At 50.8% G+C, this 24,028-nt stretch overlaps 2 protein-coding genes across 4 annotated transcripts in view; one reads left to right on the plus strand and one right to left on the minus strand.

The window, feature by feature from the left end:
• The window catches only part of EZR (ezrin), a 49,696-nt gene extending 27,474 nt beyond the window's left edge, over positions 1–22,222 (plus strand). Inside the window, exons 4-14 of one of the 2 annotated variants that reach the window (XM_044242976.1) lie at positions 2,253–2,348; positions 3,121–3,395; positions 4,014–4,097; positions 4,995–5,141; positions 12,397–12,493; positions 17,495–17,658; positions 17,976–18,106; positions 18,730–18,890; positions 19,264–19,356; positions 20,898–21,143; positions 21,268–22,222. In XM_044242976.1, coding sequence (XP_044098911.1) covers positions 2,253–2,348; positions 3,121–3,395; positions 4,014–4,097; positions 4,995–5,141; positions 12,397–12,493; positions 17,495–17,658; positions 17,976–18,106; positions 18,730–18,890; positions 19,264–19,356; positions 20,898–21,143; positions 21,268–21,432 — 1,659 coding nt within the window. In that variant the 3' untranslated portion in view covers positions 21,433–22,222. The remainder of the gene's footprint in view (positions 1–2,252; positions 2,349–3,120; positions 3,396–4,013; positions 4,098–4,994; positions 5,142–12,396; positions 12,494–17,494; positions 17,659–17,975; positions 18,107–18,729; positions 18,891–19,263; positions 19,357–20,897; positions 21,144–21,267) is intronic. The other variant, XM_044242987.1, reaches the window with a different exon arrangement.
• A 691-nt stretch (positions 22,223–22,913) lies between these two features.
• The window catches only part of SYTL3 (synaptotagmin like 3), a 73,374-nt gene continuing 72,259 nt past the window's right edge, over positions 22,914–24,028 (minus strand). For both annotated transcript variants that reach the window (XM_044242953.1, XM_044242962.1), the window contains one exon: positions 22,914–23,182. In XM_044242953.1, coding sequence (XP_044098888.1) covers positions 23,076–23,182 — 107 coding nt within the window. In that variant the 3' untranslated portion in view covers positions 22,914–23,075. The remainder of the gene's footprint in view (positions 23,183–24,028) is intronic.

Genomic DNA, 24,028 nt, shown 5'->3' on the forward strand with positions numbered 1-24,028 from the left:
GTTGCTCACCTGATGACCTTCTAGTTCTGGGAAAGTTGTTCATGGGCCAGACTACCAGTCACTAGAACATGGTCCTTAAATGGAATGGGCTGAAAGAGACTTCAGAGATAGGTTAGTTTGAACCTTCTCTTCCACCCCGTGAGTTACTTCAGTTTCTTCTGCGGTAACTGACCCAGCTCCACCCCAGTGCTCTTGGCTTATCCACACCTTGAATCTCGTCCAGGGATCCCATGGAGGGCCTAGCAGTGCCTCTCCGCTACCAAAGTTCCTGAGGTGGCAAGAAGGGTGTGACTCAGTGTGCCCATTGTTTCCACCATCAGCTGCCACTTGACTAAGCTAAGTAGACCTGTCCCTGCATTTTCCTTTCCAAAATTGCCATTTAAAACACCACTGAGGCAGAGATAAAGAAATAGACCCCACCCCTGTTCATATTCTGCTTCCATGGTGTATATCAGCTTTAGGGTGAGCTAAGGACATTAGAGGGAATGGTGAGGTGCTTTTTTCCAGGAATACTGGGTTTCCCTTGTAAGGAGGGCTTTAGCATTGATTTTTTAGAAGGGACTGAAGGAAAGCAGGTTAAATTCATTTGTGCCGTTTAGAGGAAGCCATTGGAATAGAAGTAAGGCTTTGAAACATGCTGCAGGCAGTTATCCTGGAAGGAGATAAAGATGCCACAGAGACACTTGTCAGATCAGGGTGCCTAGGGACAGGCTTTTCACTGAGTCAGTGAGAGCCCTGGGTCGTGACCACGGTGTTGCTCCACATAGCGAGGGAGAAGAGGCGTCTGCACTGTGGCCATGGAAATGAGTGAGCGTCTAACTGGGGTGGGGAGGGAAGTCAAGCAGATAGGAAATCATTTCAACCGGTTAGGACCCAGGCTAAGGCTACAGTTCAGTGGATGGAATGTAGGCCTAGATTGCTTATGTATATGGGGCTTTCTTGTGCAACTTTGAAACAATCCAAAGAGGAAGGCAGGGCAGGTTTTATATCCCAAATGTTGAGATGGAGATTTATAGGGAGTGAGAAATTTGCAAGATTGGGTACAGAAAACCTGGTCTTCATATCAGCTATTCTGAAAAGACCTAGCAGGGTTCACAGCAGAGTCCAAGTTCTCCCACATCATCCTATGATGGAGCCCTGCCTCCCCTCTTTGGTGTATGGCGAACAGACTCCTGGAGCTCCAGCAAGCATCTGGTCCCCCAGTGGCTGAGGAAACAGGCTTAGAGCAGGAGTTTATTTGGAATTTCAGACTTTATTTTAACCAAGTATTTCAGATAGCTGATTTGTCATTTCTCATGTGTTCAGACCTCTTGCCCTTTAAATGTGATAGAAGCCATGTATTTGAAAAATGGTAACCTTTTTATAAAGGCTTAGCATTGTATGTCATGGGACTAAAACTGTGCAGGAGAGCTCTGGGACTTGGTCGTGGTGATGTTGAATAAGTGTCCCCAGCAGCTTGCTTTTCTGTTTCTGAGACACAAGATGAACCAATGTGGGATTAGGTCTGTAACAGCCCATAGGAGATTTCCTCTGGTACTAGAGAATCTTACTTATTTATTTTAAAGATTTATTCATTTAGTTTAGAGAGAAAGCGTGCACACGTCTACCTGACAGGGGGCAGTGGGGAGGGTGGGGGGGTTGGAGAATCTCAGACCGATTTCCTGCTGAGCACAGAGCCCAGGGTGGCCTTAGGAGCCTGACTCAAACTAAAATCAAGGACGCCCAACCAGCTGAGCCACCCAGGTGACCCTGAGGAGAATTTTAAAATACAAAATCCTTGCTATGACCTAGGGTTGGGTTCTACCTTCCTGTATCAGAATTTCAAATTTCTGGAGGTTGGGAGAATTGCAGTCACCCCTTGGCATGTGTGAAGCGTAACTCCCCTGTCTCCCCGTTTCCCTGGCAGCTCACACCGCCTGTCTCCCACCTTGCCAGGGACTGCTGTTTCCCTCTTCCTAGTTGAGCAGAGGCCTACGCCAAATGACTGAGAAGCAGGGGCGGGCAACCAGCGGAGACTCGAGGGTTGCTTTGCTTCACTTGGTTGACATGCAACACCTTTTCCGTGTGGGCACTCCTGACAGGAGATCTTCACACCTGGGACACACACTTCCTGGGTGTGTGTTTGGGTTTCCTGTCAGGTTGGGTTTCCTGTCAGGTTGGTGTAGGAGAGGCATGCAGGGCGCTTCTGAGCGGCCAGCACCTCGCTCTCCCCGTCTGCTTCAGCCCCTTCCCCCTCTGTCTCTCTCGCACAGGTGGTTAAGACCATCGGCCTTCGGGAAGTGTGGTACTTTGGCCTCCAGTATGTGGATAATAAAGGATTTCCTACCTGGTTGAAACTTGATAAAAAGGTAAGTCAGAGTTAACTATTTACAGGCTGTTGTTGGATTGTTGGTCTGCTCTGTTAACTTTGAAACTGGAGCACCTCACTCTTTTGTTGTTCACTCTTGTTATTTGTGTAAAAGTTTTTACAGACAAAAAAGCTTGCAGGTTTCCAGTAAATGGGGGATATTGGTTGGAAACTAGATTTGGCATTTCTCCTTCCTGCTCACTCATTGGGGAATATGATGGTTAATTGTGTAGCTTTTAGTTGACCTTAGTTTCTTTTCCCCAGTGAGATTGTTAATCTTATAAACCATGAATCATTCACTGTTTTGTAAGAACCTGTTACTGCTTTGTTTGAACCTGTGATAGATTATCTTCCAACTCCAAAGACTAAATAATTCCATTAACTAAAGAAAACCAATAAGCTTAAATGTGTTTTCTCCACACAATTTGAAAATGTCCCTTTTCCCAAACCTGTGTCTTCCTCCCATATTACTATAGTAAGTCTGGGGGCATTTAGGGATTGGAAGGGAGAGAACGTGAGTCGTTTTTAAATGTAAGTTACATGTCCCACGGCTTGACTGGCCGTGGAACAGATGCCAGGTTCACAGGTCCCTAGGCAGGCTGCTTCTAAATTTGAGTTCTCTGGAATTGGGACCATCTCCCCAGAAGTTAGGGGCCAGCACTCGGTGGCTTGGTGGGTCACCGTTTGCCTGCTGCTGGACTTCAGCTGGCCTTTTTTTGTCATATGTGCTAAAAGGTGACTTTGGGGTAAATGTTATCTTCCTGGGTCTGCAGGTGTCAGCACAGGAGGTGAGAAAGGAGAATCCTCTCCAGTTCAAGTTCCGGGCCAAGTTCTACCCCGAAGATGTGTCTGAGGAGCTCATCCAGGACATCACACAGAAGCTTTTCTTCCTCCAAGTGAAGGAGGGAATTCTCAGTGATGAGATTTACTGCCCTCCTGAGACGGCGGTGCTCCTGGGCTCCTATGCAGTGCAGGCCAAGTTTGGAGACTATAATAAAGAAACACATAAGTCTGGGTACCTCAGCTCTGAGCGGCTGATCCCCCAAAGGTGAGCAAGGGATGTCCAGGCCTGGATGAGAGCAGTGGTTGCATCCTTGAAGGGCATAGGTGGTGTGTGTTAGCGGAAGCGGTCAGCAAGCGCAAGGGTAGGTGTTCCTTGAGGCGGGGACTGTAGCACTTTCTAATCTGTGTGCTTCGGCACGTGCCCTGGCCTTCAGTAGGCACTGACCTACCATAGCCTTCCCATCAGGCACCGATCTGCCTGTATAGAGTCTGTCGTAAAGAACATAGCAGGAAAGGGGACGGAAGAGGAGCTGTGTTATATACATAATCACATTTCTTAGCTTTCCCTGGTGTATAATGATTTGGCCGCATTAAATCTGTTTTTATTCACTAATGGTCACATAAATTAAACCCATCTTGGAAGAAGAGTCCCCTTAAAATACAAAATACCTTTTAAAAATTTTTCCAGCAAGACTAGATATGTCTTATTCTAGATCCTAATTCTCAAATTGTGAGTTGTCCAAAATGCTGCATATTAGGAAGGAGAATCACTCTTTGTGGTGGTTTTATTTGAAAGAAAACTCAAGGTTTGCAGGTGGATGGTGGCCTGCTGCTTGCCTCTTCTGGCCCTTTGTGCTGACTGTCCTCTGCCTTTGCAATTCAGAGTCATGGACCAGCACAAGCTCACCAGGGACCAGTGGGAGGACCGGATCCAGGTGTGGCACGCCGAGCACCGCGGGATGCTCAAGTGAGTGCTGGCTGGCTCGCTCCTGCCTCTGCAGAGGGTCGCCTTGGCATTGAGGCCACATAGGGTCCTCGGGGTGGTTGGCTTCTGGAGCCACTGCCGTGGGCTTTAGCCCCAGCGTGGCAGAGCAGTGAAAGGGAATAGTTGCTCGGAAGAGTTTTCTTAAGGCCAGGTGTACGTTCCTGGGGGTAAGAAGCAGTTTAAGCCTCAGGTGCTAAAGCCTCCCTTGCTTTTTCTAGAGGAGAGAAGGTCTTGTGTCTGAAGTAATTCTGTTTTAGTCAGGGGGCAGGGGCATTGTTCACAATGGGAAAAAAATGATCCCAAGTGAGAAACACTTGCTATTAAAGAAGCAGGAAGGAGGCGTGAAGGAGGAACAATGTGACCTGTGGCTGTTGGGTGTGAGAAATGGCCAGATTCTCTATTGGCCTAGACCCCTCAGCTGGGGCATCAGCAGCAGGTCCGCGCATTCCCCAGCCTCAGCAGTTCTTCTACAGTTTAGTGTCCTTCGGCTCTCGTCTGTCCCGAGCACCTTTTGGGGAAGGAAAGCTCTCAAGGCCTAAGTGGTGGCTGCTGATGACATGGACAGTGGGAGTCCCTGCAGCAGCATGTGGGCAAGGGAAAGACTGCTTCCAGGACAGTCTGGAAGGAAAATCAGAGTCCAGAGAAACCAGCGTGAGTCAGCTCAGCTCTCAGCAGGTCTGAAGTACATCAGTGGTCAGGGCCCAGGAACTCTCAGGGTCTGGGTGTGAATGGCCACCAGAGGAACAGCAGCAAAGCCAGCGGTCGGCCAACATACCAGAGCTGCCTGTGGGGCCGTATCCTCTGGGGCCACCGGAGTGGTTTTGCGGTTCAGGATCCAGCAGCACGAATAACCGTGTCCTTGTTTGTTCTCCCTGCTAGAGACAGTGCCATGCTGGAGTATCTGAAGATTGCTCAGGACCTGGAAATGTATGGAATCAACTATTTTGAGATAAAAAATAAGAAAGGAACAGACCTTTGGCTTGGAGTTGATGCCCTCGGATTAAATATTTATGAGAAAGATGACAAGTAAGTCGAACTTTATAATTTGTGTCAGTGGGTGAGGTGTTGGGGTTGGAAACGAGAGAAAATGGCAACTGTTGACACAGTTTATTTTTAAGTATTTCCCTGGTGATTTACCAGCCCAGTGTGTGAATCTTTAAGGGCTTTTCGACTGTAAAGTGGCCACACTGTGTCAGAGGTTGACCCGAGGTGTGCACTGTTCTCTCCTGTCACCATAGCCTGTCCACCAGCACGGTGCCAAGTGCTGACCCACGACTGCACAGAGCGGAGCTGCAGGAAGGCCTCCCCGGCCTCCCACTGAGGCCCTGCCACCAGCCACCGTGGGCACCAGCACACCACAGATACCACCCAGGCAGTCCTCGCCAGGCTGGTGGCTTAAAGTTTGTGCTAATCCAACCAAGAATAGTTACAGTGCTGTCAGAGTCCTTAAGATGCATCTGTAAACAGTGGCTTATGTACAGACAATTTAGCTAAATCCTCTGACCCTATGAGAGGTGTCTAATGGCCACATGTTAGTTGTGTGTATGCTGAGTAAGGTCTGCGGGAGCAGTAGAGAGCAAGCCAGGCCCTCCCTTCTGGCTGCTTTCGGCTGTCCCTGTGCTTACAAACGCTGTGAGTGTGCTTGTTCACTGCCGGCGAGCTAGATGCACAGGGAACAGATCATTCTCATTTGGTGAGAGCAAGTTTTCCGTGGTGGTTCCTGTGCCTTTGAGTGTTGGTTCTCCTACATTTCCTCCCCTCTCCCCTCCTTTCTGATGTTCGTGCTCTCAGACCTGCAAGAACCCTCTCTCTGGCCTTCCTGAAGGGTGTGCCCCTACTTGGCAGCAGACGCTGTCACACGAACAGTCTGCCTTCAGTCTCAGTCACATGTCTTCTTGGCAGAACCCAGGGTATAGACACCTTTCACTTGGGTGGGACAGGGGCCTGTGTCAGGCCTTTCTGGACCCTCTAGTTAGGGCCAGAATTGGGTGGGGGAGAATCTCTCTCCCGGAAGACCTGGTCCCAGTCAGGGAAGACCGCAGAGAATCATGGGCACTCCTCTGAGAACCTAGTCGTGAGTTTCAAGGACTCTTGGTTTGCTGTTTCCCCGTGTGAGCTGCACCCAGTGTTGTAGAGAAGCACGAACAGTCTGGGAGACTCAGGAAACCAGCCCCTGGTCCTCCCAGAGACCCCTCTGTCAGAGGCCAGTGGCTGGTCAGCAGGCTGTGCCTAAAGTGAGAATGCGGTACCCTCGTGGGAATAGACGTGGGAAACTGCCTCTGTCTCAGAACTCCGTTCTTGAATGACCGGATTTTGTAACATGGCCATGGCCAGAGCTGTCTAAACAGGTTTTTCCAGCTACGGGAAACAGCCATAGCCAGGAACTTGCTGATGTCAGTTTGTAACTATCTCCAGCCCACATAAATGTTAATTTTTTTTTCCAAGTGAAAATTTGAGTACTATGGTCCATTCTATCTTTTTCTGCTATCTTCCTATTTCCCCAATTTGCCAGTGAAACTGGTAGTTTTCTCAAAGGGGTCTTCTCCCCCAAGAAAACACTGGGGCATAGGGCAGTCCTCACTTCCTCCCTCCTCCCTGCCCCTGAAGGCATCCTTCTTTTCAGTTAGGAAGAAAGACTTAACCGCACATTCAGTCAGTAGGCCTGAGTTCTCCTTTCTAGCAAATACTGACAACTTCGTCACCAGTGTAAGCAGGAGGTGGACTCGAGTCTGAGGAGAGCTGGGGTGACTCTGAGCTGTGTTGAGTGTTGGACACGACCCTCAGCAGAGCATTCGTGGAGTGTTGTTCAAGGGAGAAATTGGATCTATTGAGTGAGTAAGTTGGGCGATAAGGGACTTAGCGCACCTGCGAATAAACAAATGTACCTTTATTATTCTATTTCAGAATCAAATATATCCTCATTGGGAAATGTCTCTTCAGGTCCCTTTTCACAGGATACATAACCACTGAGTGGGAGCACGTGGGACTGAAAACATTTGTCTTTTTCTGTCTATAAACCTGTAGATGAGAAAAGGAGAAAACTTGGAGGGGGAGGAAATAGGCAGACCCCTTCACTGCACGCCATCATCAGCTTAGAAACAGAGCGTTCAGATTAGCTGTGTTACGTGATCCTACTTGGCATCATCATACCAAAACCAACAAAGACATAACAGTGAGAGGAACGCACCCTTGTCCCCAAGTTCTTCAGACCTGTAAGAGCACTCCTTCCCTCCTAGGGCTCACGCCTCCCACATTTCTGAGTCCCCCAGTCTTCCTGGTCCTCCCGGAGGCTGGAGCCTGGGACCGGGTGGTGCACTCGGGCTCCAGTAGGTAACCTGACATGCCCTTGAAGGGAGAAGATAACTGGAGAAGGCTGCAGACAAGCTGGGGCCAGAACAAGGGCCAGTGTCTTTTTCCCTTGAATTCCTCACTCAAGAGTTGAAAATCACCTCCTCTGATTACATTTCTGTCTTAGTAGCTTTACTACATATGTAATAAGCCAGTCAGGATGGTGGCTATTAGAGAACTCTGTATAGCACAGTAGTGGTAATGGGAGGTACGTACTCTGACATACGTGTAGTATATATAGTATCACATGTGTCTGGTAGATACTTGAACATCACATAAGCCAGTCATTTTCTTTTTTTTTTTCTTTTTTTTTTTTTTTAAGATTTTTATTCACGGGCGCCTGGGTGGCTCAGTGGGTTAAGCCACTGCCTTCGGCTCAGGTCATGATCTCAGGATCCTGGGATCGAGTCCCGCATCAGGCTCCCTGCTCAGCAGGGAGCCTGCTTCCTCCTCTCTCTCTCTGCCTGCCTCTCTGCCTATTTGTGATCTCTCTCTGTCAAATAAATAAATAAAAAATACTTAAAAAAAAAAAAAGATTTTTATTCACTTGACAGAGCAGGCGCACGAGCAAGGGAAGCAGCAGATAGAGGGAGAAGCAGACTCCCCACTGAGCAGGGAGCCCAGTATGGGGCTCCATCCCAGGACACTGGGACCATGACCTGAGCAGAAGGCAGATGCTTAACCGACTGAGCCACCCAGGCGTCTCAATAAGCCAGTCATTTCAAGTCACTGCTTCTAGTTTCTGAGGTCACACTCCTGGGCAGAATGCACATTCCAGCGTCCTCCCGTGTGTGTGTGACCACGCTGTGCCGTAGCAGAGTTAGTGGTTACCGAGCTGGAGGAGACAGTTCTTTCAGTTCGTGTGAGTTTTCTTGTATCAGATACGCCAGGACCACCCTTGTCCACTCCTTCTCTCCTTCCCTATCTTTTCTGACCTTTGTGACCCTAACTTGAATGTGAAACAGAATTTTCAAAAACCAAAACCACAGAGACTGTGGCAGAGACTCGTTAGTCCACCGAGAGTAGGACCTTCAGAAGTTCACCTCGGACTGGCAGAGAAGAGGAGTTTGGCCTCCCGGAGGCGTGTTTGGATGTGCGTGAGGCGGGGGAGCAGCCTGGTGCTGGGCTCAACGCGGCCGGCAGCAGGCAGGAGGGGCGAGTTCCTTGAGAGGCTGCCTTGCAGAGCCGTGGACTCCGGCGTGGACTGGCCCCTGCGGACACCGACGAGTGTCTTTGCTTCTGTTGAACGGTGTGGGCAGAGCCATCTGCTTGGCACGCAGGGAGCTCTACCCATCCCACCACCCCAGACCTTTTTGGGGGGGGGGCGGGGATGAAATTTTAAAAGATTTTATTTATTTATTTATTTGACAGAGAGAAAGATCACAAGTAGCAGAGAGGCAGGCAGAGAGAGGGAGCCCGATGCGGGACTCGATCCCAGGACCCTGGGATCATGACCTGAGCCGAAGGCAGAGGCTTTAACCCACTGAGCCACCCAGGCGCCCCGATCCTTGGCGTTTTTTTTCGTCTCTCCCCTGTTGCATGTCGCTCTATCTATCCTCTGGCCCTCTCTTTCAGACGGGTTTCAAAATAAATTGCAGACATCTGTATACTGTCCCCAAAATGCGTATTATTTGCAAGGGCTCAGTATACCTTGTTTGTCTTTGGATGTAAAGTTTAAGTACAGTGAAGTGCACACTTTGTTCAATGTTCTCTTGCTGAGTGTAGACAGACACAGCCTGCAACATGCAGACTCTGGTCAAGATCTTAAAGAACATTATCATCACCCCCAGCTGCAAACGTTGAATTTAAATTTTTAGCAGCCATGTATTTTTTCACTTTGAAATCATTTCAGACTTTTAAAATGTTCCAGAAGTAATAAGTACAGAGAATTCCCATCTGTCCTTCACCCAACTTGGGTCTGTGTAATGTTTTCTCATAGTTAGAGTTGAGCTTTCCTGTTCAGGCCAGAGGCCCAACCGGAGTCTGCCGTGCGCTCCCAGGGCCCCTCCTAAGGCCACATGTGATACCAGAACATCTTACTCCGGGTGGTGCTAACTTGGGTTGCTGGTCAAGGCGCTCTCCACTAGACTGCTTTGTGCAGTTCCTGTCTTTGCCTTTGTAGTCGATGAGTGTATTTAGGTATTATTATTTTTTAATTAAATTTTATTTTTTCAGTGTTCCAAGATTCATTATGTACCACACCCAGTGTCCATACAGTACATGCCCTCCTGAATACCCACCCCCAGACTCCCCCATCCCTTCACCCCCTCCCCTCCCAGAACCCTCAGGTTGTTTCTCAGAGTCCACAGTCTCTCATGCTTCGTCTCCCCCTCTGATTCCAGTTCACTTTTCTTTTACTTCTAATGTTCTCTAGGTTATTCCTTATGCTCCACAAGTAAGTGAAACCAGATGATAATCGACTCTCTCTGTTTAACTTCAATAAGTGTATTTAAAGGAGACGCTCTGAAGCTGTGGAAATATCCTAGTTCTCACATCCATTTAGCAGTCTTACATAAAACAGTTACTACTGTGGTTTTTGAGAAGCGGTGATTTTAAAAAAAAAAATCTATTTTACATGTATCCATCTACTGAACATAGCCAATTTCTCTTCATTTATTCAGTTATTTAGGTCAGCATGGACTGATGGATACTTTATTCTATGGGCTATAATCTATTACTTTTATTATTTTGTTCAAGTTGTTGAGTTTGCCTTGAGGGTCCCTCTCAAGTTGGATCCTAAGCCCTTTTGCTATGATCTCATTATATTTTGAGCACTTCTTTACTTTCTGGCACCTCGAGATGTTCAGGATCATCTTGTACTTGCCTGCTCCAGCCCTGGAATCCACTGTCTCTAAAGAGCGCTGGTCCCATTTATTGGAGAATCCCACTTTTTAAAAAAATGTGTGGCCTTTGGTCCTGCGTTCATGCTTCTGAATGGCTCTAAGTTGTCGTCTGAGCCTCCTGGCGTTTTGAGAGTTGGGGATCAGCTGCACTGGCGACTGCAGAGCCGAGAAGTGAGGAGCAAAGTGCCCTTGTGCTTTGGGGGCAGGTGTCGGAAGCAGCGAACAGACGCCCACCTGCTGTCGCTCTCCCAGCTATCCCACGTGGGGACCCGGGGTAAAGGCGAGAGGCATTGGGGGTACCTGAGTTCCTTTCCAGTGCCCAGAGGCCTGCAAACACAGTGGCCTCTGATCAGTGGCAAAGCAAACTCCCTGCCTGTTTGGCTGTGAAGCATGTTGGCCAAATGTGTCTCGGCAGACATTGGTGACCCTGACCCTGTAGGACAGAGCCGTAGAGGCTCATGCCAGAAAGGACTGGCACTTAAAACCACAACCTGGCCGATGCCATGGCATCGTTTCCCGGGGGTGCAGAATTACTGTGTCCTCGAAGAGCCACCTGTGGGGCTTGGCCTTCAGAAGCCACCCTCCCTACTTGACCTGGCTTGGGTTGTCACAGTAAGACCTATGCTGCCCATCAGTTTTTAATTAAATATGTTGGTAGGGTAGGAGGTTCTGCTTATTTTCTAAATTTAAAGTTTTTATGGTCTGTGGGAAGGGTTGGGTTTTGATGGCAGTGGCTTTGAGTAATGGCTTGAGGGTCTGTCATTACTTCTAGAATGGTGTCCGTGAGTAAAACGTGTTGATATTTTATATTTGATATTTTTGGAGGTGTAGGAGATGAAGAACACGGTGGGAGTTGTGAAGTTAAGTAGAGCAGTGTGGTCTTGAAATTACAGGGTGAACTTTCTTGGGGATGCCAAAGAGCCAGAGTTTCAGCCAGTAGTGGGCAGGACGGGGGCTTTCCTCAGGGGCGAGTAGTCCTAGTGTTGCCTTAGCAATCAGAGGATGACACAGGAGGGTCTCTGCCCAGCCAGGGGAGCAGGCCACACAGCACTGAATGAGACCCAGAAGAGTGGAATCCATACCAAGCCCTCCACTCCTCAAGGACATTGAACAGTTGCAAATACATGCACACCCAGTATCAGGGCACCTAAATACAGTAAACGGACCCTAGCAGATGTGAGGGGGAAGTAGGCTATAGTAGATAAGAGGAGAGGACTATATAACCCCACTGCCAGCAGTGGACAGATCAGCCCAGCAGAAAATGAGCACAGCAGGTGCTGGACTGGAACCACACCAGGGGCTTTTCTGTTTCTGTTGCTGAGCCCCCACTCTGACTAGAGCATGCCTGGAAAACCTAAGACATGATCTTTGCCATCGGAAAGCTTACCTGCCTGGTCTTCAAAGAGCAAATAAGAGAACAAAGTGAACAGTCATGTAGCAAAAGAGATGCAGGTTGAGAAGGGACAAGGCTGTCGAAGGAGGCTGAGCTGTTCTGGAGGGTGCAGGTTTGTGGTGGGGAGGGAGGAGGAGAGAGCTCTTCAGGCAGGGAGGGCCTGTGGAAATCGGGGTGTCAGGAAGCTGAGGCCAGGTTAGAAGGCTCTTGGATGCTAAGTTGAGGCCCCTGGATTTCATCCTTTGGAACCTAGGAAGGGGACTGGCACTTTGGAAGAGGGGAATAGGTTGACTACAAGGGAAATGAGTCAGACTAGTGACTAACTAGAAGTGGAGTTCTGGGGACAAGGAACCAGTTAGGCTCTAGGAGATGGCTGTGTGAGCTGTCGCAGGGTGAAGGGGTGTGCTGGCTCAGGGATTGGAGTTGACTTTGAGATTACCAGCTGAGGTGGACTAGACACAGGGAGATGCCCACGGTTGGGAAGACTTAGTATAAATGAACTTGTGGAGATTGCCTCGAGCTTGGAACTGACCTTACCAAGCATAGGTAGGACCTCTGGTAATGATGTATATTATATATACTGTGCTTCCTGGGCTACCTTTATATTTTTTCAAATTGACATAAAAATATTAAGAACAGCTTTGCAATCCAAGCACACATCTAACTATCCCCCTTCTTTTTTTTTTTTTAACCTCAGGTTGACCCCAAAGATTGGCTTTCCATGGAGTGAAATCAGGAACATCTCTTTCAATGACAAAAAGTTTGTCATTAAGCCCATCGACAAGAAGGCACCTGTAAGTTTTTGTGGATTCCAGGCGAGGACTTAGAGTTTCTCATTCTTAACAGCCAAATGTGTTTTCAGGATAACATTTCTCTGTATGACAAACACTTGTGTGCGTGCGTGGGCTTGGGGGGGGGTGTCAAAGGAATTGTCAGCAGGTTACACTGAAGGTCAAAGACCCCCTGAAGTAGAGGTACATGCTGGCCCAGGTGTCCCTCAGTCACTAGCTGACTGTCCCCTGAGCTTTCAAGTGGCGTTCATTCCTTATGAAGGAAAGGGCAGTTCTGAGTCATTGACCTTCGCCAGATGATGAGCATCTCATGAAATGCTGCATTTCTAGGCTTCTGAAATGTTGGTCTTCCGGTGGAAAACCAGCCTGCCTCTAGAGGGTGTACTGGGGGTGGGGGGGCTCACACCTGTCTCCCTGGAAGCTAGTTGGGGCACACATGATTGCTACAAGCCTCGAGGGCCAGCATTAGCTTTCAGAGCTGTGTCTGCAGCTTACTCATGTTAGGAAAAGTCAGACCTGTCTCTGGAGCATTTCTGGTCCACGTGGTCCTTTGTGCCTCACCTCCTTTCTCTTCCACAAATGTGCATGTCTGCTTTCCTCTGACCCCCTTCTGGCCCCCCAGCCCCCTTTCCGCAGGCGCCTTCTCCTTACAGGGAGGTGGCTGCTCACGATGCGGCTGGTGGGGTAGTTGGCCTGGGAGGGCTTTGCTGGAAACGAGATTTCAGTTCCTAGAGTTTGAAGAATACGGACTGTGAACCAGTAATGGCAAGCAAAGACTAGAATGTTACAGAAATTACATTTCAGTTTTATGTATTCTGCTGATATTTAAATTTTCAGCTGATGGCTCAGAAAATTTGAGACATGCAGACATACATACCCACTGTAGTGTGATGGAATGGGTGAGGATTTCATCTTCTAATCAGAAATCTGATCCTTTAAAAAAAAAAAAATGGCGTTTGAAGAATTCTCTCTTCCTCCTTAGACTGCTGCGACTTTTCCCAGAATCATAGATTGGAGAGGACTTGATGTCTTGGTTACAGTGTGGGGCTTAGAGAGGCCAGCATGGGCTGTGGTCCAGACCGGGGCCATCTGGAGCCTTCTGGGGCTGGGATCTGCGGGGTGATGGGTACCCCGTGTGGAACAGCGAGTGGCTTTATTGTCCAACTGCTCCTCCCCACAGGCCGCTTAGTCCAACGTAAGTGAAAACCAGAACTCTTGAAGCGCGGTTCATGAAAGTATTTTCTCCTTTATTGAAAACGTTTTCTGCTCTTTGTAAACTCTTGACTCCTGCTCCATGGGTAGTTGCTGACAGTTAAAGCAGCATTTAATACAGACTCTCCAGCTCCGTGGAAACAGGCCGCATTCACATTCAGCACCATAGCCCGGGGGTCACCGTGTATCCATGTTAACGTGGGCCGTGAGATCAGGGCAGTCCGTACGAGAAGATCCTGAGGCCGCGGCTTGGCTGCTGTCTGCTCACGGGGTAGTGCTCGTTTTTTGGAACTTTTTTTAGACATGTGACTGACAAGCTAGCAGACTGGACTGGACTAGGCTATTTAAGGATTAAGTTTCGTGTGTGTTTTGGCATAAGTTTAACTTTTGAAAAGCTGCAGAGTTTTTCCTAATCTTGAAATTCTAAGCAAAAGCAATTGTAATGCTTCTGGTTGAATTCGTTGAGCATACTTTTACTATATACTAGTTTTATGTGGAGCCGTTGATTAAAGAAAAAACAAGGAGAGAGAAGCTTGTGTCGGTTGTGTGCTGTGAGTCAGGGCTGTGTTCTAGGACTGTGCACAGCAGCAACAGAGTGGGCTTCCTGCCCTCGTGGAGCCTGCCTCTGCTCGGAGAGGTGCGTGAGCACAGGGAAGGAGCTTTCTGGCCGGGAATCCTGTGGTGCAGCTGTGTCTTACCACCGATGAGGATGAGATGGGGGCAGGGTTGGGGGCCAGTGTAGCTATTCCAGATGGTTGGGTCGGAAAGGCCTGACCAAGGCCGCAGACTCTACACTGTCAGGCTTCTTTCACGAGGGTGGGGATTCCACAGGAGAAGATGCTTTAGGGAACAAGTCCCCGTTCGCCTGTGCACCTCACCAGACTCGCCCTGCTTCCTTCTTCTGCGGCATTGCCTGCCTTCAGCCCCTGCACTTGGGGCAGCAGAAGATCACATTTCCAAGTTTAAACTTGCCCTGGAAAATGGACAGGGAAACCCCAGAGGTCCGAGTTGACTCATGGGTGAGGCTCGGGATTCCTTTTCTCAGGCTGACTTGGGGGGGCACCCCTGGTCCCGGGCAGTTTCCATAGCAAGCTCACAACTGAGCCATTGTCCTGTCACGCTCCCGATGACCAGGCATTTCCTGTAGAAATGCCAGTTTCTCCTCCTGCCAGCTTGGATACTGCAGGGATGGGACCTGAAACATGGTGAACGTTCAAAGCCTGCCTGGTGGTCCTATGTGGGGTTAAAACCAGCTCTGTCTCCTTCAGAAAAGGCCTTTTGTTCCTGTGGTCTCGTGGAAGAGGGAGAAGGCTCTTGGGCAGCTACCTGTTCAACGGCTTGTGAAAACTGCCATTTGCATGGGAGCAGCTCTGCCCTCAGCCAAGGAGGAGCCCCTGGGCTCAGGCCTTCTGGGGGAGTGTTCTAGAGGCTTCTGAGCTGGTGTTCCACAATTTTTTATGGCTACTTTTCTTTCTTCTCTTGTATTGTTAGGGATTTGGATTTATTTCCTTGAGCTTTCCTTTTGCCTCGAGTTTGTTTTTAGGATGCCTCTCTCTGCCAGAGTGTAGAAAGCTGCCCACATTTCATCAGTGTTGTGGTTTTGCATTAGGAAGCGTGGGCTCGGTACTTGAATTTGGAAATCCTTAAATAAATACTGGTTTCAGTTTTTGTTTTTAACTTGAATCCAGAAACTAGCCTCCTTCAAAGGCAGCCCAGGAAGTGTCCTCTGCCTCCTGCTCCCGCTGTCCCCAGCCATGTCCAGGCCTTGTCTTGGCAGTGGTGCTCCTTGCAGCGTCTGTCCTTTGATGGCTTTTAACTGACCTTGTTCTGAGAAGGAGTTGGTGCTAATCAGTGTTCCTTGCAATACCAAGGGGCATTGCAAAGGTCATCACCTGCCTGGGGAGCATGTCTGTGCGGCCACCACAGAGGTAGGGACGATGCCTCTCTCACCTCTGCGACTCTCTGCACACGCTCCCTGGGAAACCCGGTGACTTGATAACAAGTGTGCGAAAGCGCCATCCAGGAACTCGGGGCTCTCAGGGTCAACAGTACAGCCTTTCCAGCATTTCTGGAACTGACAAAAACCCCGAGAAGCTATGTAGGGCCTTCTGGGACGTGTTGGTTAGCTCCCTGGTGTGTCCCTTCTGGTTTCAGAACTCACTGTGGAACACATCACACTGTTCCTTGTTTCAGCCACCGTTCCCCATTCCAGAGGTCAAAATCTGGATGCCAGGGGCCCCAAGCTGAGAAGAGAAAGGGAAAAAAGAAGAGTAAGCAGACTGGCATTTTAAAATAACTTTTTTTTTTTTTTTTTTTTTAAGATTTTCTTTCTTTATTTGAGAGAAAGAGTGAGAGAGAGCATGAGAGGGGAGAAGGTCAGAGGGAGAAGCAGACGCCCGTGGAGCTGGGAGCCCGGTGCGGGACTCGATCCCGGGACTCCAGGATCATGACCTGAGCTGAAGGCAGTTTCTTAACCAACTGAGCCACCCAGGCACCCTTTAAAATAACTTTTAACAAGAGTTTCTAAACCTTCTTTCCCCCCCATCCCCTGCATTAATGGCAGCAGCAGTAGCAAGAACTAGGAGGCAGGGTCGTGCGCCGTGCCTGTCCCACATCGCAGACTTCTGCAGTCATAGTCCTGTTCTCAGATACCTCATTACGTTCTTTCAAGAAGGCTCTTCCCCTAGCAGTTCTGTCAGGTGGGCAGCGGTCTGTGAGCGAGCCTCTGTGTACCCGGCACCCTCTGTCCTGCCCAACCCCATTCTGAGTCCTGACAAACAGTATCTGGGTTAATCCTCTGAACAGTCTTGTTGGGTTACTGTCCACCACGCAGCTCAAGGTGTCCGGACACAGAGGAAGTGACTCACCTGAGGTCCCAGGCTCTGACGTGGCATGCTGTGTAAACGCCAGCACCCAGTAAATCCAGGCCGTTGGTTGGGTTCCCAGGGATATGGAGGGGAATGACCCAGCCCTGCTGTCGGGGGAGCTGCCCAACCAATGGAAGACAGAGACCAAAACAAGTCGGGTCGGGGAAGCGCTCGCACCCCACCGAGTGCACGGGCCACAGGAGGTGTGCCAGTTAACCCGGGAGGAGGGCTCCGCGGACAGGAAATGATGCCTCGGTGCCGTCTCCTCAGGTGCGGTGTCCTTGGGTCTGTGGGGCTGGACGTGACAGCCCAAGTAGCAGGGCTGCTGGGAGCAAGTAAATTTGTGTGCATGAAGGTGCAGTTTTAGGTGAGCAGAAGGCAGACTGGGGCTGCCGGGCCCGAGCTCTCCACCCGTGCCCGGCCCTGGCATCTGTACCTGGGCTGGAGCTAGCCTGGCTGGCGTCAGGCGTCATGTAGTGACCCTGCGGATGCACTGGTGGCCGCATGGGGGCCAAGGGTTAAGGCTGAGGAGACCAGACACTCCAGGAGAAGTTGCTGCATTGCAGGCAGGATGGGGGGACGGTGGCTGAAGACGGGGTGACTCTGGGCCTCGGTCCCGGTTCTCCCAAGGCCATGAGACCTCTTGCCCTGGAGAGGCCTCACCACCCAGCCAGAGAGGCGGCTTCAGGGTGTGTGTGCATGCACAGCCACAAGGACACACAGTTGCTCTCTTTGTCCCAGAGAATCCAAATCCCACGGCACCAGGAACTTTCTGTCCGGTCACTTGGAATCAGTGACTTTTCCTTGAAGTCCCTTTCTGGCCCCATACTCTGCTACATTTGTCCTTTTGGAAAAGGTCATCTAGAACTTCGTGAAGTCGGGTTTGGCAGGAGAAAGCCAGAGTCCGCCTTGTTCTCTTGTGCAGGACTTTGTGTTCTACGCCCCCCGCCTGCGCATTAACAAGCGGATCCTCCAGCTCTGCATGGGGAACCACGAGCTGTACATGCGTCGCAGGAAGCCCGACACCATCGAGGTGCAGCAGATGAAGGCCCAGGCCCGGGAGGAGAAGCACCAGAAGCAGCTGGAGCGGTGAGCAGGGCGGAGGGCCAGCAGGACATCCGGGCCCGTCAGGCAGCATCTGTGGGGCCCACACGGCTCCCTGTCAGAGGAGCCAGGGCAGCGTCACTTAACAGACACGGGGGGAGCATCAGGGGACCGGGGCCTTCGGGAGTTACTGTGTGGGTCTGAGGGTCCGCCCCAGGAGCTGCCTTGCTGGGCCAGGCAGTGGCAGAGCCCAGGAGGGGAGTGCCCAGCGTTGCTGCTGCTGCCTCCTGGGGCCTGGACTGTGTTGACAGGGCAGGTGCCTGCCAGCATCTAAACCTTCCTGTGTCCCCCGCCCCCAACAGGCAGCAGCTAGAAACCGAGAAGAAGAGGAGAGAGACTGTGGAGAGAGAGAAGGAGCAGATGATGCGGGAGAAGGAGGAGCTGATGCTCAGGCTGCAGGACTACGAGCAGAAAACCAAGAAGGCAGAGAAAGGTGGGTTTGCACCCAGTGCTCGTGTGTGCAGGGGTGCACTCCGCAGCGAGGGCAGAGGGGCCGTTGGCACACTCACAGCCAGCAAGGTCTCAGTTAACACAGCACCCACCGTAGAGGCTTGAGGCTGAGAGCTGACCATGGGTGTTTGGATTAGAAGATAATCTTTTGATTATCTTGATACATTCCACGCTGTGCTGGTTCTGTGCTGAATGCTTTATGCATATTATCTTTTTAAATTTTCCCTCCCTTCTTTGAGGTTAGTACTGAGTTCTCCCCATTTTCCTGATGACTGTGTTAAGGTTTACCGGGTAAGTTAATTTGCCTAACATCAACAGTGTGAGTGCCCGAACCATGCTACATCGCCCCCTATCTTACAAACTAAGACCTGAGAGAGTGGTGTGGTTTCTGTGTGTCCGCCAGTTTACCCCAGCCCCAGCCAGGGGAGGCGGAACCCTCCCTAGCAGTTCCTAACTGCCCCAAGTACGGTGTGTGCGCAGTAGGGAACGCACCCCACTATACAGAGTCTCCCCTGTTCAGTGCATCATAGCTTGTGGTATGAGTCTCACCCTGGACCGGGTGCCATGCGTCCAGGCTGGGAATTCAGGGGCCCGTGCTTTCTCCAGAACTGTCAGACCAGATTCAGAGAGCCCTGCAGCTGGAGGAGGAGAGGAAGCGTGCCCAGGAGGAGGCCGAGCGCCTGGAGGCTGACCGCGTGGCCGCTCTGCGGGCCAAGGAGGAGCTGGAGAGGCAGGCAGCAGATCAGATAAAGAGCCAGGAGCAGCTGGTAGGAGCTCCCTGAGTTTCATGATGCTGAATTATGGAGAGGCTGCCTCTGGGGATGAAAAAGTGACACCTGCCTTACAATGGTGTCTGGCGCTGTAAAGTGATCACCTGGAGAGAGGAAAGCCCAGTGGGAGGGGTTGTGCTGGGGGGTGGGCCTCAGGTGGCCATGGTGTAGCGGTCAGGGCGAGGTGGGGGTCGGTGGGCAGATGTGGTCTGGGCGAGGCATGGCCTTGAGGACAGTCGGCTGCCATGAGCACTGCTGACCAGGGAGGAGGTGGGGACAAGGCCAGTCACCAAAATACGAGGCTGTCCGTTTGCAAGAGGGCTCTCCCCAAAGACCCCAGAAATAATTTCAGTTTCATGCCCTCCTCCAGGCCGCAGAGCTGGCAGAGTACACCGCCAAGATCGCCCTCTTGGAGGAGGCGCGGCGGCGCAAGGAGGACGAGGTCGAGGAGTGGCAGCACAGGGTGAGTCTGTGGGTGCAGCACTCTGGGCGGGCCCTGCTGCGGCGGCCAGAAGATGGCCTGGGGCCAGGCTGGGGGCTTGCAGAGAAAGGCTCGGCATGTCTTGCAGCACTCTGCCAATCCTAGCTGTGCTTCTTAGGCCGAAATCCCCATAGGAATGGGCCTGCCCTGTGCACTGGGGAGTCCGCTGTTGGATTAGCAGGAAACAAGGAGCCTCTTGTTGATTTCCACCTACTTTGTTCTGCCACCCCAGACTGTTGACCCCCATCAGGCAGCCCCCATCGGGATCTGGCTTTAAAACCGGTCATGTGGGCACTCCTAGCAACAGGCCACAGCACCTCAGACAAGACTTCCTCCCTCTCCTGACCACTGGTGTATGCAGCATGGCACCATGGAAAGATCTGGATTTGGAAGTCTCGAGATGGGTGCAAGGGTCCCAACTCTGCTGTTACTCACTGTGTGATGGAGCAAGTGGCCTGACCTTTCTGAGCCTCCATTTCCTTGCTGCAGATGGGGAGTAATAGCCAGCCTGTAAGGTTGCCCTGAGGATCACCCCACGGAGAGGGTGAATAAATCGTAGCTGTAATAGGAAGAACTGTGTTCCATTACAGTGTCCAGAGCCTTTTCTCTCCAGCTGAGCCCCATGTACCGGGCAACCATGGCCCCCCAGGGGAGCTTTGGATATGTCCAGCATAGACCTCTGCAAGCTGGGGCAGCTCCCCACCCCAGCCCTCCCACCTGTTCTTGCCCGTGCTTCCCCATCTGCACTGACCCCTCCTGGGGACACCCGGTGCCTCTCCTCACCACTCGTACGCCCCGCCCCCTGAACGCAGGCTGCGTGCAAAAGACCGGTCCTTAGGTTTTTAGTAAAACTGTTCACTGAGAAAAGCTGGTTGCAGAATAGGTTCAAACTAAGCTCATCTCCCAGGCTGGAGTGGCAGTGAGGTGGGCATAACTGGGGATGTGGATCCAAGAGAAGTTACTGGAAGGTTTAGGGATAGGTAGGAAAGTGCTTGAGTATTGTGCCCACAGACAGTGAGGAGCTTGATAAATAGTGGCCACACAAGGAAGGAGAATAAAGCTGCACTCTAAAATGGGAGAGTGGCATTTTCTAGTGGCTGGAGGATCTTTGTTTCTTTAATAATTTCCCTCCTTTTTTCAAAAACACAATGAACATATAATAGAATTAGACACAGGGAAAATGTTATGGTTCTTTAAAAAAAAAAAAAAAAGTCAAGCTCCTGACGTGACTTTCTCTCTGCGTGCTGTGCACACGATTGAGAACCACTTGCAGGATCCGGAGCCCCAGACTCGGACAAGGTCGGGCAGACCCCACACAGGGATGCTGCTTCTCAGCCTCGGCCCCCTCCTCCGCTCTGTGCTGCTCAGGCCCCATGCATCCAACTTGTCCCGGGGAAGGCAGGGGAGGAGTGAGAGAAGGTGCAGAAGCCTCGTTGTTAGAGAAAAGGGGATTCTTCCAAAAATGGTCTAAACACCGGGTTGTTTGTGACAACTTGTCACCTGTGGGCCGGTTGCTTTCAAAGGCCAAAGAAGCCCAAGATGACCTGGTGAAGACCAAGGAGGAGCTGCACCTGGTGATGACGGCCCCGCCGCCGCCCCCGGTCTATGAGCCAGTGAGCTACCACGTGCAGGACAACCTGCAGGACGAGGGCACGGAGTACACAGGCTACAGCGCCGAGCTGTCCAGCGAGGGCATCCTGGATGACCGCAACGAGGAGAAGCGCATCACCGAGGCCGAGAAGAACGAGCGGGTGCAGCGGCAGCTGATGGTGAGGGCGCCGGGGTGGGGCTGGCTGGCGGACCAGGACCGGGACTGGGGCTGGGTGGGGGGCATCCCACCCAGCTCCCTGCTGCCCTGGAGCCGCACCTGACCCGAGCTGCTTCCCCTTGCAGACCCTGACAAATGAGCTGTCCCAGGCCCGAGACGAGAACAAGAGGACCCACAATGACATCATCCACAACGAGAACATGCGGCAAGGCCGGGACAAGTACAAGACCCTGCGGCAGATCCGGCAGGGCAACACCAAACAGCGGATTGACGAGTTTGAGGCCATGTGAGGCCCGGCCAGGACTGGGGCAGGGGCGGGGCCTCACGGCTGTGCTTGCTGGGGGTCATGGTCAGACTCTGAAGCTGGTGTTTGTAGTTCTTTGAATCTAGGACCCCCCCCCCATCATATTTCAGTTCCTTTAAAAAGAGAGTAGTTATTTCAGTGGGAATATTCTGGGGCTGGGGTCATTGGACGCTTCCCTGGTTTATTTTTCCCCGTTGTATCATAGTGCCAAACAGGCCTGATTCTATTACTGCTGTTGTTGAATCACTTCCTGTTCCGTGTTTGCAGCAGGACTGACTGAATTAAGGAAAGATGCCTGTAAAGTGTAACAAACTCCCTGCTGGCGTGTGTGACACAAGGTTCGGTGTAATTAAAACCACATCGTGGCTTAGAGTCTGTGCCATACCGTCTTCTGCATTTAAAATGAGCTCAGATTGATTTTTTAATTTCCATGAAGGATTCATCGTTGTATATTTTTGTTTTGAGAGGTGGAAATTATTTTGAAAGCCATCTAAAGCATTCACACACACATGCACACAGTGATTTTTCTTCTTTGCTCCTTCAGTTTGGGATGATAGTACAGGGAGGACACTCTAGCCTTGGAGAAACTTGGGTTTTGTTTTTGCTTTACAGAGGGCTACCTTGTTGGACTCACCTAATTAATGATCAGCTGTAGAGAATAGTATTTATATATGAGTGACAATATGGGTTTGTAACATTAGTTTAAAAAAAGGAAAGTTTCATTCTGTATATTTTGCTAACTTTTACAGAATAAAAGAATTCCGTATTAAAAACCATGTAACCATGGCACTTGATCTGACGTGAGGGCAGGAAGGAGGTAGATAACACATCTGTAAAAATGATTTTTTTTTTCTTACTTTGTTCCTTGTGCGTGTTAACTGTGCACATGGCGGTTTTCTATCCGAGCTTGTTTGCAAAAGAGACACCTGCTGTTTGGCTCATCCAGACTCCAGCTAGGAAGGGACTCTTCCCACCTGGTATTGTCCCTGTTCCCACAAGAAGAACCTGTTCTGACCTCGCCAGTTCTCCGCCACATCCTTGACAACCTGTCAGAATGTCAGAGCACTCACGCCACTGGCTCCTTTCCTGCTCGGCTGTGTCCTCTTCCTTTTCGGCTAAGAGCCGTGCGCAGATGAGCCCCGCACCACCGACTAGAGAAATAAAAGCTGTGCAAGGCAAGAGGCGGCAGTGGGTGTGTCCTTGCGCATGTTGGGGCGAGGCGGGGTGGGGGGCCCTCCTGCGGGCTCTCCCTGGACCTGGGTGCTGATCGCCCTGAATGAGGAGTCCCTCCACAGTGTGGAATGGGAGGGACCAGATACCCGCCAGGCTCCTCTGGTTCTTCCAGTGCATATAACAAGGCTGTGATTTTCAGTTTGATACGAACTGGGGGACCGAGATAACGAACATTTACTGAAATCTGGCCCTTTTCCACGTGTGTCAAAGCACAGAAAAACAAACGGAGACATATTTATAGAACAAGTGCTCTGTTTGGTGTCAATACAGAGGGACGTGGAAGAACGTCTGGGCTCCGTGACGGAGCTGCAGGTGGCAAGTGTCCAGGCCCATGTCCTCAGCTAACCTTCAGGCGTGTGGCACTTGAGCTTCTCACCGCAGACTGGAACCCTGGCTTCAGTGCAGGGTGAGTGTCATGTCTGTCCACAGATTGGGGCTTTCCAGAACTTTCTGCCACTGATGCGCTGACTCTGAGCATGAGTCCTCACCGGCTACGTCTTCCTCTGTGAAGAGGGTGAAGCAGCACATTAGTAAGGGGTGATACGCATACCCCCTTACCAGCCGCCTTCTCGGCTTTTTAAAATGACCAACTTTTGTAAAAGTATTTTTAACCTCAAGACCACATGAAAATGCCAACCCCTGGTGAGGAAGAGCAAACTCTCCACCCCAACACCCCCACTCCATACTCAGAACCGGACACACACCATCCCTGAATTCTGTGCAGCCTCAAGAGCCCAAAGCTGCTGCCTTTCCCACAGTTTGAAAGAAGACATTTTTGGGGGGTTAGCTCTTCAAGAAGGGGACTTGAACATCCTAACACATGAGGATGGCTGTGCTTTGGCAAGGTGGTCTCAGACCTGGGGCCAGATTTGCAGACGGAAAGGAATCCCTTACACGACGGGGAGTGTGTCCTTATTTTTAAAGATTTACCCACTTATTTTAGAGGGAGAGCACAAGCAGGGGGCGAGAGGGGGAGACCAGCGGACTCCCCACTGAGTGGAGAGCCAGACGGGGCTGATCCCAGGACGCTGAGATCAGGACTTGGAGGAAGCTCAGTGGACTGACCGCAGAGGGGTCTCTGGAGAGTGAATCGGGCTTGTCTTTGGAGGTCCTGGAGACGTGCTTGTGTTTTTGGTTGGCCTGGTGTTTTGAGGGGCACCACTGGTAGACTGGGACCAGGTGAGCAGCCCTCCCCACAAAGGGCTCTCCCCGACACGATGCCGGGGCAGCACCGCAGCTGAGGAGCACTGAAAAGCATCACCCTTTTGTCCCGCTCTTAATGAAATGCTTCTGAATTGCCATGTTTGTATTAAGATACTTTCTTTTAAGAAGTTAATCCTTTTATGATT

The sequence above is a fragment of the Neovison vison genome, chromosome 1, assembly GCF_020171115.1.
Source record: "Neovison vison isolate M4711 chromosome 1, ASM_NN_V1, whole genome shotgun sequence".
In the NCBI taxonomy this organism is placed as follows: Eukaryota; Metazoa; Chordata; class Mammalia; order Carnivora; family Mustelidae; genus Neogale; species Neogale vison.